Source organism: Fukomys damarensis, unplaced genomic scaffold (assembly GCF_012274545.1).
Source record: "Fukomys damarensis isolate Sample0158 unplaced genomic scaffold, DMR_v1.0_HiC HiC_scaffold_7, whole genome shotgun sequence".
Classification (NCBI taxonomy): Eukaryota; Metazoa; Chordata; class Mammalia; order Rodentia; family Bathyergidae; genus Fukomys; species Fukomys damarensis.
The window spans coordinates 12630194-12642904 of NW_022900919.1; the positions used below are offsets into that span (position 1 = coordinate 12630194).

The 12711-nt window shown below is 40.0% G+C and overlaps 1 protein-coding gene across 2 annotated transcripts in view; it reads right to left on the reverse strand.

The window, feature by feature from the left end:
- Positions 1-207: 207 nt before the first annotated feature.
- Positions 208-12711, reverse strand: part of Mctp2 (multiple C2 and transmembrane domain containing 2) — a 177015-nt gene continuing 164511 nt past the window's right edge. For both annotated transcript variants that reach the window (XM_010621001.3, XM_010621000.3), the window contains 3 exons: positions 12496-12605; positions 6442-6539; positions 208-4273 (listed from right to left, as the gene is read on the reverse strand). In XM_010621001.3, the coding sequence (XP_010619303.1) occupies positions 4196-4273; positions 6442-6539; positions 12496-12605 (286 nt within the window). In that variant the 3' untranslated portion in view covers positions 208-4195. The remainder of the gene's footprint in view (positions 4274-6441; positions 6540-12495; positions 12606-12711) is intronic.

Below are 12711 nucleotides of genomic sequence, written 5' to 3' on the forward strand. Positions count from 1 at the left end.
ATTTCTAATCTCCCCCACTGCAGCTAGAATGAACTTTTTCCTGAAACCTAAATGTATATTTGTATTGCCATTGGTTGAAAATTATCTGTTTAGCTTTGGCCCATACCAAAGTGAGGCAGGCTATTATACTCAGGATATCATTAATGTTTTTTAGTTTTTTTTTTGGTGACAGGGATCAAACTCGGGTCTTTGCACTTGAGAGGCAGGTGGTGGCACCATCAGTGTTTAATATATTTAAGTGATAAGTTAAGAGGTAACAAAACAATCAAAAATTTGTCTTACCACTTACATAAATGTCTTTTCCTTTGACTCTTAGGAAAGAACTTCTTCAACTATAAGGCATTGCTTAGTTTAAAATTTGTGGATTGTCATAGTCTGAGTTTATAAATAATATCACAAAAAATCAGCTTTCTACTTAATACAAGAAATTACTTTCCAGGTCAGACCACACTAATGTATTTGGCTCAGCTTTCTTCTTAATAGCACAGAAAAGGCACAGAAAGAAAAATTCCCATGGATTCTGTTGGACAAGTGATTCCTGAGTATCTTGATAGCTAGGGTAAGAAGTCCCATAGGGAAGAAGGAGATTGGAAGACTCTGCTAACTGTGAGTTGCAGAAGAATATAGCAAATCCCAGAAAGACTTTTCTGTGGGTTAATGTATTGTACAAAAGTAATTTGTTAGAAACTTAATGCTTGAAGTAATAAATGAATGATATTTGGGAGTGGAACTTTAAATAGTAATTAGGATTACATGAGGTTATGATGGTATACCTCATGAGGGCAATAATGATTTCATGAGGAAAAGGTAGAAGGGGGAGAGGAGGAGGACAAAAGGAATAGGAGGAAGAGGAAGAAGTAGAGGAGAAGGAAGAGGAGAGATCTGGGTTGGCATGCTTGCTCAGTCTGATGGGAGAGCCTCTGCAATTTTAAGCTGCAGCAAGAAGGCCTTCTCCAGAGCACAAGTCAACACTGGGCTCTTGGACTTCCATAACCACGAGATAAGTAATAAAGTTCTTTATTAGTAGTCAATGACAGCTATGGAAACTAGATCAAGACAGATATATATGATGTAAGCATATCAAAGAGAAGATGGAATCTTCTAGAAGTTTGGAGGGACAGTAGAATCTATTTGGGTAGAAACTTAGGGAAAACACATTCCAAGTGACAAGGATGATGTGGATTAATCTGGCAAGATGTAATTAGCACTACTGCCATGACTGGTAAGAGATTATAAAGGCTCGCCTTGGGAGTGGTCATCTGGATTGAAGTAGATAAGGGAAGAAACACAGCAACAGTGGGTCTGCTAGATTCTGTGGTTGAGAGATGAGGATGGAAACCACAATGAATAAAAACAGGATGCTCAGGAAGCTGACACCCATGCTGATGAAGGAAATAGGAAGTTTGATGAGCATAACATGAGAGTACAGGTCCTGCCAACACAGAAGTGGCTCACAGCCTCTCAACTGAGGTGGTGTAGATACCTCAAAGACATGTTGACATGGCTAGAAATGGGGATATGAAGTTTGAGATGAGAACAAAAAAAATTATAACATTCTTGATTATTTTTAATTGTCATACTATAAATTTAACCCAAAAATTTCATCTAAAGCATGCTAGAACCTTTCAAAAGTTTATAATAATGCTAATCCTCTCCTTGCCCCCACATATCTGTACTTTTACTTTTTCTGGGTTTCAATTAGCCTCAGTGAGTCAGGATTTGAAATTATTACATGGAAAATGCTAGGAAGAAAAAAAATTCACAGGTTTTAAGTTTTACACTGTTCTGAATATGATGAGGAAATCTTGTGCTGTTGAATCCCATGTTGCACAGGCTATGAATCTTCCCAGTGTCCAGCGTTTCCAAGCTGTATATGTGGCCCAGCTGTAAGTCCTGTAGAAGCCATCTATTACCACATTATGTGTCACAGTACCATAGCGATTGTCTATAAGTAAGCCTTTTCTTAATCCTGATGCCAAAGCCAAAGTTCAGTGATGGTGGAAATTTAAATATGCCAAAGAGAAGTCAAAGTGCTATCTTTAATTGAAAATGTAAATGTCCCCAATAAGAAAAAACATCTTATGCTGAGATAGCTTAAGTTTTGGTTAAGAATGGCTCTTTCATACATGAAATTGTGGAATGAAGGAAAAATACATCCATGTGAGTCTTGCCGTTGCACCTTAAAATGCAAAAGTTAGTGCCACAATACTTGACAAATGCTGAGTTTCGATAGAAACAGCTTTAAATTACAAGATTTAGTGCTATCCAAGATTTCAGGTATCCACTGGGGTCTTTAGTATCTCCTGAGGATGGAGGTGAATTTTGTACTTGCACAATAGTAACATTTCACTTAAAACTTAACATTAATTTTTAACATGCAGTGTTTATTTAATCAGTTAATTTTAATCAGTTTAATCAGTTTTCCATATACAGTTTATTAAAGGCCCAACTGGCCTTGCTCTAGCATCCCAGCTGGTGTTTGTGTCCTGAACTCAGTGCTGTGAACTCCAGTCGGGCTACAGAGGAAAGAAGTCTAATGATGTCTTCTGTAGGGAAAATTATTTCATTTTGCAATTCTACAGCAAAAGAACAACAATAACGTATCGCTTCCATTTTTAAATATATAAGGGGGTATTTTGATCCTGAAGTTTTCATTCAAATGACTGCTCAGATCTCAAATGTCTGCTTAAAAATGTCTGCCTTAGGTCATTACAAAAAATGACAGACTGTGATAAACTGGATGATAGTTAGCAGCAAGACAATGAGGCATTGTTTACACAGAAGACTGAGTAACTGGTTTAACAAAAGAGGTTCTTGGGTATCTATTGTACGTACAACTATGAGATTTACTGGAGCTTTTATAATTTCTGCGAAGCTCTTTTCCAGCCAGCTTCATTAACTTGAAGTAAATCAAATAAATCATGCAGAAATCTGGCTCAGCCAGAAAGAAACCCAAGAAGATACAATATGAAGAAAAACAGACACAAGATGATAAGGTTTAGAATCTTTGGCATTTTTCATAAACATTTTCTTTGAAGATAATTAAATTACAACCCAGAGACAAAAAGAGACATAGTAAACTATTAAATAGGTCTTTTTTTAACCTTTTCTTTACAATACATATACATATATAAAACTGCACATACAAAGTATGTGTCAATGAAATTCAGTCTGTAAATATTATTTGAACAGAAAGATTTGTATATTTTTTATATAGGCACAAATCAATATTTTCATGGAATTGGGTGTACAGATGTGTGGTATTTCTCTAAGAATTCGGTCCTAAAATAGTTTTTTTATTGTATGTAGCTAATTTTGAGCCTGGAGATAAGTACTTTGGCTATCCAAATTTGTATTTTAATTTTCTGCTCAAAATATTTGGGCAAATGAAATTATTATGATATTTAGGCGAGTAGCCCCATTTTTAATTTCTTATACTTTTAACTATACGTAATGAATTCATTCTTCCCCCAACATGCTTTCTGAAGCAATTTACTGACCTTTTAGAAATAAAGAATAAAGTCAGCAGAAATGATATTTTTAAACCCACTGATTTTTTTTGTGAAGCCACCACTCTTTCAAAGAGGGACCCCTTGGGATTTCCGTTGCCAGCAATGGACCATGATATAGGTTGCACCCAGCACCAAAACATCACTACAAAGTCACATACATTTCTTTTGTGATCACAGCTGAAAAACTTCTGGAAGATTTGGGTCAATTCTGAGAATCATTAAAAGGTCTTTCTAGAATATGCATTCTCTCTACAGCCTATAGCTACCAGAGACTTGTTAATTCCGAAGAAACTTACTGGGACAATAATCTGAGAGGAGTGTGCGGGTGGAGAATGGAAATGGCTGCATCTTAGTTAGAATCTGTAGGAGGTGTGAAAACAAGTTCAAAGTCACTCTCAAATCCACGAGGTCTCCCGGCGGTGCTTAGGGAAGACATCCAGATCCCATGGACGCCTTGCTTTGTTTCCTATTTGTGGATAGATGGGAGTCGTTCACAGCTTCAGGTTTGGTTCCTTTTGCTGGGCTGACCATCTAGGTGAGGAGGAAACCTGGGTGGGGATAGGTGTGTGCAGCTGTTTGTGCATCTGTGCCCAGGAAGAAGTGGGGGAGAATACAGAGCGGGCTCCGCGCAGCTAAGACCTTGGTCCACTCCCCCACAGGATACGGGTAGCTGGCGCAGGAAGTCAGTGCGGACCTAGAGTGGTGCGCTTCTTCCGAAGGGGACTGTGGCTGCTGCCGAGTTTCAGTTCTGCGTACTGCACCTGTGAAAACAAACAGAGGGGATGCTGGCAGCTCGGTAACCCTACCTCGCCGCAGTGTGTGTTAATGGCTCCCCAAGGACAAACCGAGGCAAGGGAAGGAAGGTTCAAAAGTAATGAATCATTTTCTAAACACAGGAAAATGGAGGGATTAATTGCAGGAAGGATTTGAGAAGTCATGCATCATTTCTTGAAACCAAAATATTAAAAGCAGATTTTTCTAATGAGATGCATAGGTTTCTACCTGCTCCCAGCACTGCCAGTTGGTCTTAGTTTTGCATGTGCCCATTTTCCACCAAAAGGAAGCTTAATAAGTGTCTCTTGAGAATGTTTATCTAAGTGTGTAAGATAGCAACTTACTGAGAGTTGTCCATCTTAACATATCTAAAATCTTAGGGAAAAAAAAAAACTCAGCCAATTAGAGACATTTATTTTGCCTAAGAGGAAAAAGAAATCTCTGACAGTGGTACGGGGCCCCAGACTTAGATAGAGTCTTCTTAAACATTAATTTCTTTTACGATGTAATGACTAAAACATCTGGGATAAATGTGAGCACTCGGGGAGTCCCTCGTGGTACACTGTCATTGTGCTATTAGAAAGCACCTTGGCAGACAGGAGGATCTTACTAGCAAAATGCAGATCTTCCTCAAACGCTCTTTTGTTCTATTTCTCTGTATTTGTGCCAACTCCAACTGGTTGACCACTCTGAGGGCTGGTGGCTGGACTGCACAGACAGTCCTTGCGGGGATGTGATTGGAAATTTCTGTTCTTCAAGGATACAGCATGAACTCACTCTGTGACCCAAGGGATGGTACATGGCAGACATACTGCTTTGCTGTGTGTGCTTTGAGAGGCTGGCGTTGGAAGGCCTTCGCTTAAGATATTGTATTATGGACCACATGGGCTCACTATTTTTAGCACCTGTGCCCCATCCCCGAGGACATTCTGCCCAATCTCAGGTTGTTAGTCTGCACTTTGCCAAAAGCACATAAATGAAAAGACAAAAAAGACTCTCTTGAGTGTTTTGTGAACGGCCCCTGGGGGGAGAGGAAACAACATACTTGCTATTCTTTAGTTCGAACAGAGGAGCCAGGTTATATTTTAATTACATAATGCAAATATTAAGGTGTAAATTCCTCTTTTGGGAATGTACTTTAACCGTTAATATCATAAAATGAAGGTTAAAGAAAAACAGCACCCTAAGATTCAGTTTAGTCTCTGGAACTTGGGGTGAAGGAAAAGGAAGTCGAAGACCCTGGAGTCCCATGCCTTTGCAATTCACCTAGAGAGGCCAGGGAACCAATTGTGTTGTAGTGGCCCAATGATGAAAATCGATACTTGCTTTGGGAGTCTTGCAGGTAATAAAGGATTATGGCTTTGCTCATCTTGATATTTCATGCCATGGTCTCCCCATCTACCTATTCAGTAATCACCATTCTCTATCAGAAGTTACTGCCTGCCCTCCTTCCTCTGGATTTATAGCAGCCTACGCTGCAGGGCCCAAAATTAGGCTATTCTTTGGGACTCTCTGCTATTGTTGGCTTCATTAATCTCTGTGTAGCCACCGAAACAAGACTCTGCTGGACTAAGTGACCATTACCTGTGAAAAATACTTGTGATTGATCTCAAATTATTTCACGCCATCTCTTCCTCTACGTGTATTAGAGTAAGTGAGGGATTTGGCCTCAGCATCCCTAAGTCTTTAGAGGAAAGGGAGCAGAAGAGAGGCCCAGGAGATAATTGGGGCAAATAAGTATAAAAAGAATAATCCTCTTGTCCCCCACTTCCCCTAAAATGTCTGCCATCCGGAAGAGGAGGAAAATAAGCATCAGTTCTTAGCTTTGGATCTCAAGCAGTTCTACTCACTGAGCCCAACTTATCCTCCTTAGGAAAGCAAGCAATCAAAAAGGGACAAACAGTAGCACACTGGAGCCACACAGTGTGAGTTCCAAATCATTCTTAAGTAGCTCTTTTTCAGGATAATTTTCCCCAATCATCCCACGCTTGTGACAAAGGTTTTTGCCACCTCCCTGCAAGCCAGGCCTCTTTAGGGATTTTCTGATTCCTTATCTCAATTACTCACACAAGTACAGCCTTGTGCTCCTCCAGCTGTAGGGCTGCCCAGACCTCAGGGCTGGAGCCCCTGTTGGTGGTGACCATTCATTACCTACCTTTTGAACATCCGAGGGTACCCTGGAGAGGAAGTCTAGTAGCTCATTATTGTCGATGGAATAGGGATTTCGGAGCTTCTTAGTAAATTTATTTATGCCTGCAAAATAGAAACACCAGAGACCACTTTATATCCATCTATCTACCTATCTAAAAACTTGCCTGACTTGGGGAGGGGGAGTTTTCACAAGTAAAAATTAGTGTGAAAACAATTACTAGACTTCAAGTCATGCACATGTTGCTGTCATGTGGAATCATTCACAAATGCCTCTTCCTGAAGGAAGGAGGGTGAGCTGTGGAAAAGGGGCTCTGCCTTCCTCAGCTGTGAAAATCCCATTACAATCCCAGCAGCAGGGCAGCAGAAACACACGCTCAAACTGGGGAGATCATTGACTTTTTTGGAATACACTGATTAACAACCTCCTCTGCTATGAAAACAAATGTCCCAGATGGGAAAAGGCCTTCATTAGCTCAAACAAGTCCCTGCTTGGAGACTTTCGACCCAGTGTAGCTGTGGGAGATGGTTGGTGGGGTGGGGTTGGGTTTTCTATTGGTAGAAACTACAGATCTCTCTTCCCCCACCTCCAACTCATTTTCACAGGATCCTCATCTCTCCCTGCAGAACAGAACTTGACATGTTGATTTTGCTTTGATGCCGCAGGAAACTGTGAGAAGTTATTATTGGAAAATTATATATGGACCACAACACCGACATGCGGGTTTGTCTGGGCAAGGGAGTTCATGCTAATTTAAGATCGGGACGGTAGTAATTAGAACAGGACTCAACATTTAAGATGTCCATACGCTGCAGATATCCACCTGTGGTTGCTTCACATTGGGTTCCTGGGTTGGCCCTGAATGTACTTGCCCATGGCAGGTGTTCAGAGGAGAGCTCCTCCCTAACCTTTTGTCTTCTCCCCTCCTTGGGGTGACTTCGCCTGTATCCAGAGCTTATAAGCAGTAGTCTTTTCACCAAATATCAACCCTTTTTTCACGTCGAGTTTTAGAAGCAGAAAGAGTAGGTGGCCTTCTGAAGTTTTGCCACAGGGTGCTTGTTTAACAAGGATTGTATCTGAAGGCTTGTCGGTCCCAATGAGGCTGAATGAATTCTCAGCTTAGTTGTGCTCTGAATGGTTCCTACTCAGAAGCCAAGTTCAACAGTCCCCAACACAGAAAAGGTTTGATGTTTTTCTTTGTTCGTTAAATATTACTTTGCTTTCATCTAAGGACTAGACTTCCTGCATGGCATTGTACCGGACACAATGCCAACCTCCAGTCCTTTCTTTGGGGGGTCAGATTTACATCTGCTTTGCAAATGGGAGCCGGGCATTGTTCATGAGTAAATGGGGGCTTGGTGGTCAGACTGGGGAAGGATCCCAGCAAATGTTCCCTTTTGCCATAAGTCAAAGCTGCACTTTGCCTTTCTTCCTTCTACCCCCACAGCAAGCTCCATGTTTCTGAAATTCCCCCCAGAATTCCTTTAAACTGAAATACTCACTGTGTTATTCTAAAGACATTTAATTGTAGCATGGGCTTTTTGGCAAAAGAAAACAGACAAGGCAAAATGATGAAGGGAGACAAAGACGTATTGAGAAAAGATATATCTTCTTTTGTTAATTATATATAGTGTGCGCATCTGGAGCCTTTACAATGAACAGCAAGGCAGGGATAATATCACAGCCGATCAAAACACTGCATTCTTAGTCACTGAGAAGATTATAAACCTGCACAGTAGCTTAAATGCACCAATAAAAGCAGAAGTAGTCCACAATGCACTGAGACTATGTTTGAAAAAGTTAAAATAAAAATTACTAAGCATTCAGGATCGCATGCTTCAAAAGTACACCTTATTTGTTAAAGGCATCTCAGTTTTGAATATTATTTCAATAATTCCATTGTACTGTCTATTGTGAGATCAAAGGTCAACAGAAGATCACAGATGGCTTGGTCATCTTTCAGAGGCCATGGGGCGATGTAACACAGGTTATGGCGCAGAGATACCCGGGCCCAAGTGCCAGCTTTATAAGGTATTGCCTGTGTGATATCAGGCAAAGCAGTTCACCTTCCTATGGCTCAATTTCTTACAATGAAATTTTAATAATAAAGACCTGCCCTGTATAGTTTCTAGGGTTAATAGGAGAATCACAATGAATACTTTAGGCAAAAGGGTTCTGTTATCCCAGAGTCAAGTAGGGGCCTGCAACCATCAGTGCCATGGAGGACAGTAACTGGGAAAGACAAAGGACGTGCAGATGAAAAACAATCTTTTGAGCATTATGCATGTGACCATATGCCCAAATTGGAAGTTGTGAAAAAAACAATACGGGGCTGGGGATTTAGCTCAGTGGTTCGTCTCCTGCCTCGCAAGCGCAAGGACCCGAGTTCGATCCCCAGCACCAAAAGAAAAAATAACAAAAAACAAATTGGAAGTTGTGGTTTTATCCAGTTAGAAGCAAATTTTTTTCTTAAATGGAACAAGATAGACAGAGGGGTATATCTGCCATAAATTTCATTAGCCGAGGGGACTGACCAAATGAGAGCTAAATCAAGGGGCAATATTTGAGATTTCAAATTAAATGGACCCTGGCCACGGATCGACTGGATCAGTGGAGTGGCAATGAGCCTTCCACTAGAAAAAAAAAATCACATGAAAGAAGAGATGGGAAACTGCATAACCACTTGAAACAAAATAGCACCATTTTTTAGATATTTGTCACAAGCAGGCACTCCTCGTGCAACACTGCGGCCAGGCTGAGGCTGAGAACACTTCCTTGTTCATTTGTCAAGCCTTGGGAACCTTCCCTGTGAGATACACAGTGCTATCGTATTGGAGATACAAAGTTAAATAGGTCCTGACTCCTTCTTGCAAAACACTCACTATTTAATTTGCTTGGAAAATTCATATATACCTTGTAAAAAGTGAGGCTGGGACTGGAGCTGGGAAATGGTATGATGAAGAACAGAACAGAAGGAATATGGGGAAATTCACAACAGAAATGCAAAGCATCCATGAGGTCATATCTTAAATGCTCACACCAAATGGGTGGTTAAATTCCAGGAGATGGTATACCCCGAAGAAAACTTCAGATGTCCCTCCCCTCACAAGAGAAGTAGCCCCCAAATTTCATCTACATGGATTCTGGGTACTGAATTCAAGCCTCATTCATAGAATAGCTTTCAACTGCTAATTAAAGATCTCTTTATGAAGCTGCATAGGGATTGTGGGAAGAAACAAAGCATCTCCTCAAATCCTTACAATAAATAGGGTGAGTCCTGGAATATTTCCCACAGCCATTACAAAATCAGGCAGTGTGCTTATGTCCCATAATTTTAACATTTAAAATGCTTATACAGGCAGGTGTGGTGGCACATGCCTATAATCCCAGCACTTGGGAGGCTGAGGCAGGAGAATCACTCTGAGTTCAAGACCAGCCTGGGCTACATAGTGTGTTCCAGGTCAGTCTCAACTACACAGTGAGACCCTGTCTCAAAAAACCAAAAAAAAAATTCTTATACAAAATATTATTTGTATATATACAATATAGAGATCTACTATATACAGTAGTGTTTTTAGTCCTGTAGAAAAAAATTTAAATGTCTTTGATTTCTCATTTGTAGGACTAGGTAAAAAATGAGTAACTGAGTAAGAAGTCTTTTGAAATTTAAAGTTAAAAGGAACACTAGAAGTTGAAGATATAAATTTATATTTTTATGTGGGGAAGTTTTTTGCAGGGGATACAAGCATATAAAACATGTAAAAGAATGGACTAGACCTATAATGGCTAATAACCTGTTGAAAAGAGTAAGTCATGATAGAGTTATGGAATATTTTCCTGGCTTGAACAGCAGGTTTTGCATGATGAGAAGTAGCAATAGATCATATGTTGTTTGTCAAGACTGCTGAGGACATTATTTCCAGTAAACTCATCAATAAGCTATAAACACCTCTCTAGAATGCAGAACCGAAGTGTAAAGAGTTACTGTCTGCCCGTGAAAGCATGATAAACTCCATGCTGCTTAATAACTTCATCCATAAACCTAAAAATGGTGAAATGTTTCAATGAGTAGTTGCCAAAAGTTGCTGGAAAGCTGCCCATATCTTAGAGGATAAGATGAGAATTCAGAGGTGATTTGGGTAAACAAAACAGGTTTTGCATTCCAAAATTAACCAAGGAAGAAATATGGAACGGTGGACCATCTATACCAGTGGGTACCACAATCAAAGACATTTGGAAATAAATACGGAACACAGACTTTTTTTCTTGTCATTTCTGAAACACTACAGTGTAACAGCTTTTCAGACTACTTATAAGACTGTGAGGTAAACGCAATCTTGGGATGATTTAAAATACAGGGGTACTTGTGCATAGGTAATGTACAGATACTGTGCTATTGTCTATGAATCTTGAGCATCCTCAGAGTATCCTGGACCCCGAGGAAACTGAGAGACAACTGTGTTAGCCTTCCTTGTCGTGGGAAGGATACAAGGAACAAATCAAGTGTGCACCAGAGCTTAAAGTCTGACCACAGCATCACAAACTTAAAAAATGAACAAAACATAAGCGAAAGGATCTGAATTCATATCTGGTTAGTGGCAGACAGCAGATTTAACATCTGAGTTCTAAATGAACACTAATTGGATTTAGAAACTAAAACTTATACAACAATTGGAAAAAATGATTATCCAATCTATACAGAAAACATGCAGGATATAAAGGTTTTCAAAGAAATACTTCTGAAAAATCCACCTTCTCAATCAGTGTGCCCTTATGAGGGCCCATTTTCTTCCTAAGGCCCAAAGTACAAGCATTGTTGCAAACTAAACAAACCACACCAACAGTTCTAAGCATGGCTATGAGATGACTTCAACCAAATATCAAATCAGACCCCTTTGATGAGTTTAGAATGTTTTTTTTTTAATTTTCCTGGATATGCTACAAAGGAGAAAGACTTAAGATTTTCACTTCCTAAATATCACAGAGAATGACTGAATTATACTTTTTAAAAATCTTCCAGTTTTTGTATTTTTATGAGTCATTCTAATTCTCTCATGGCTCTTTCCATTCCTGGGTGCCCATTTTTAGCTTCCCTTATTAGAGGGCTTCTGTCCTTGTGGTTCCTCTTAATGATTCTAGAAAGATTGTAGATTTTATCAAGCATCTAGGGCCTCTCCACTACACATTAAATATACATGCAGTGCAGCCTCTCATCTTCATGAGTTCCCTGAACATTTTGAAGAACCTTAAAAGCAATGGCGGAGGGAGAATTTAGCAGTCCTAGGACAAAGTCTGCCGTGTATCCAACGTGAAATTTCTGCAGTGCACTCTCCTTGTATCAACATAGAGCCCACCCAGAAACAGACACAAATATTCACAAGGCTGCTTATATTTTGCCCAATTCCTACCTTAAGTAGTAAATCAAGTCATTAAATTTATTTCACGTTTGCCCTTTTTGTTTGTCCTTTTTTTAATAGCAGCTAAACTTAATACAGGTACCCCATTTCCTCCAGTAAATAACAGCTTCCTCTTCTCTAGAGCCTTGGGCAGGTAGTCACAGGCTGCACTCCAGCCCATCTTGCCCACTCCCTACTGTTTCTGGATTTAAGGATGAAATTAAGTTACTTTTTCCTGCAGGAAAGATGAGGTGTCAGGAGCAACCCGGTAGTGGCCAGATCTTTTACATTTTATAAAGGGCAAAATGCAGGTGTTTCACTCAATGTTTGAACTTGTTTTTTTGTGGAAAAAAATCACAGGGCCACAGCCATATATTATTGAAGGAAATTTATAGCTGGGAAAGTCGAGAGAAAAATGGCATGCACAATCACATTTTCATTTGATCACAATTAAGTAAGAAACCTATAAATATCTAGGCCGACTGTTCAAGCAATGGGCCATACCAGGGAGGTCCTGGAAGTTTCCGTTCCCCCAAATACTTTCCTTAATCTCATGTTTAATTGCCAACAAGAGCATGGTGAAAGTTTATAGTCGCACTTTAAAAATAACTAATTGGTTCTTACCTGGAATTGATAGCCAGCAAAAGGGCCATGTAAAACTTACCCCAGATTAAAATGATGTACCGCAGTGGAATCAAGTACAAAACGATGGTGGCCATGACCAGCACCAAACAGGCCAGCATGGAGAGGAAAGGGACCGTCCAGTTAAAGGTGCTGTGGACAAAGACAGAACTGTCATCTCCCCCGGGCTCAGCCACCTCCACAGCGTCGTCACCTCTAGGCTATTTCAGGTTCATGGTTATATTAATAAAGAATATCT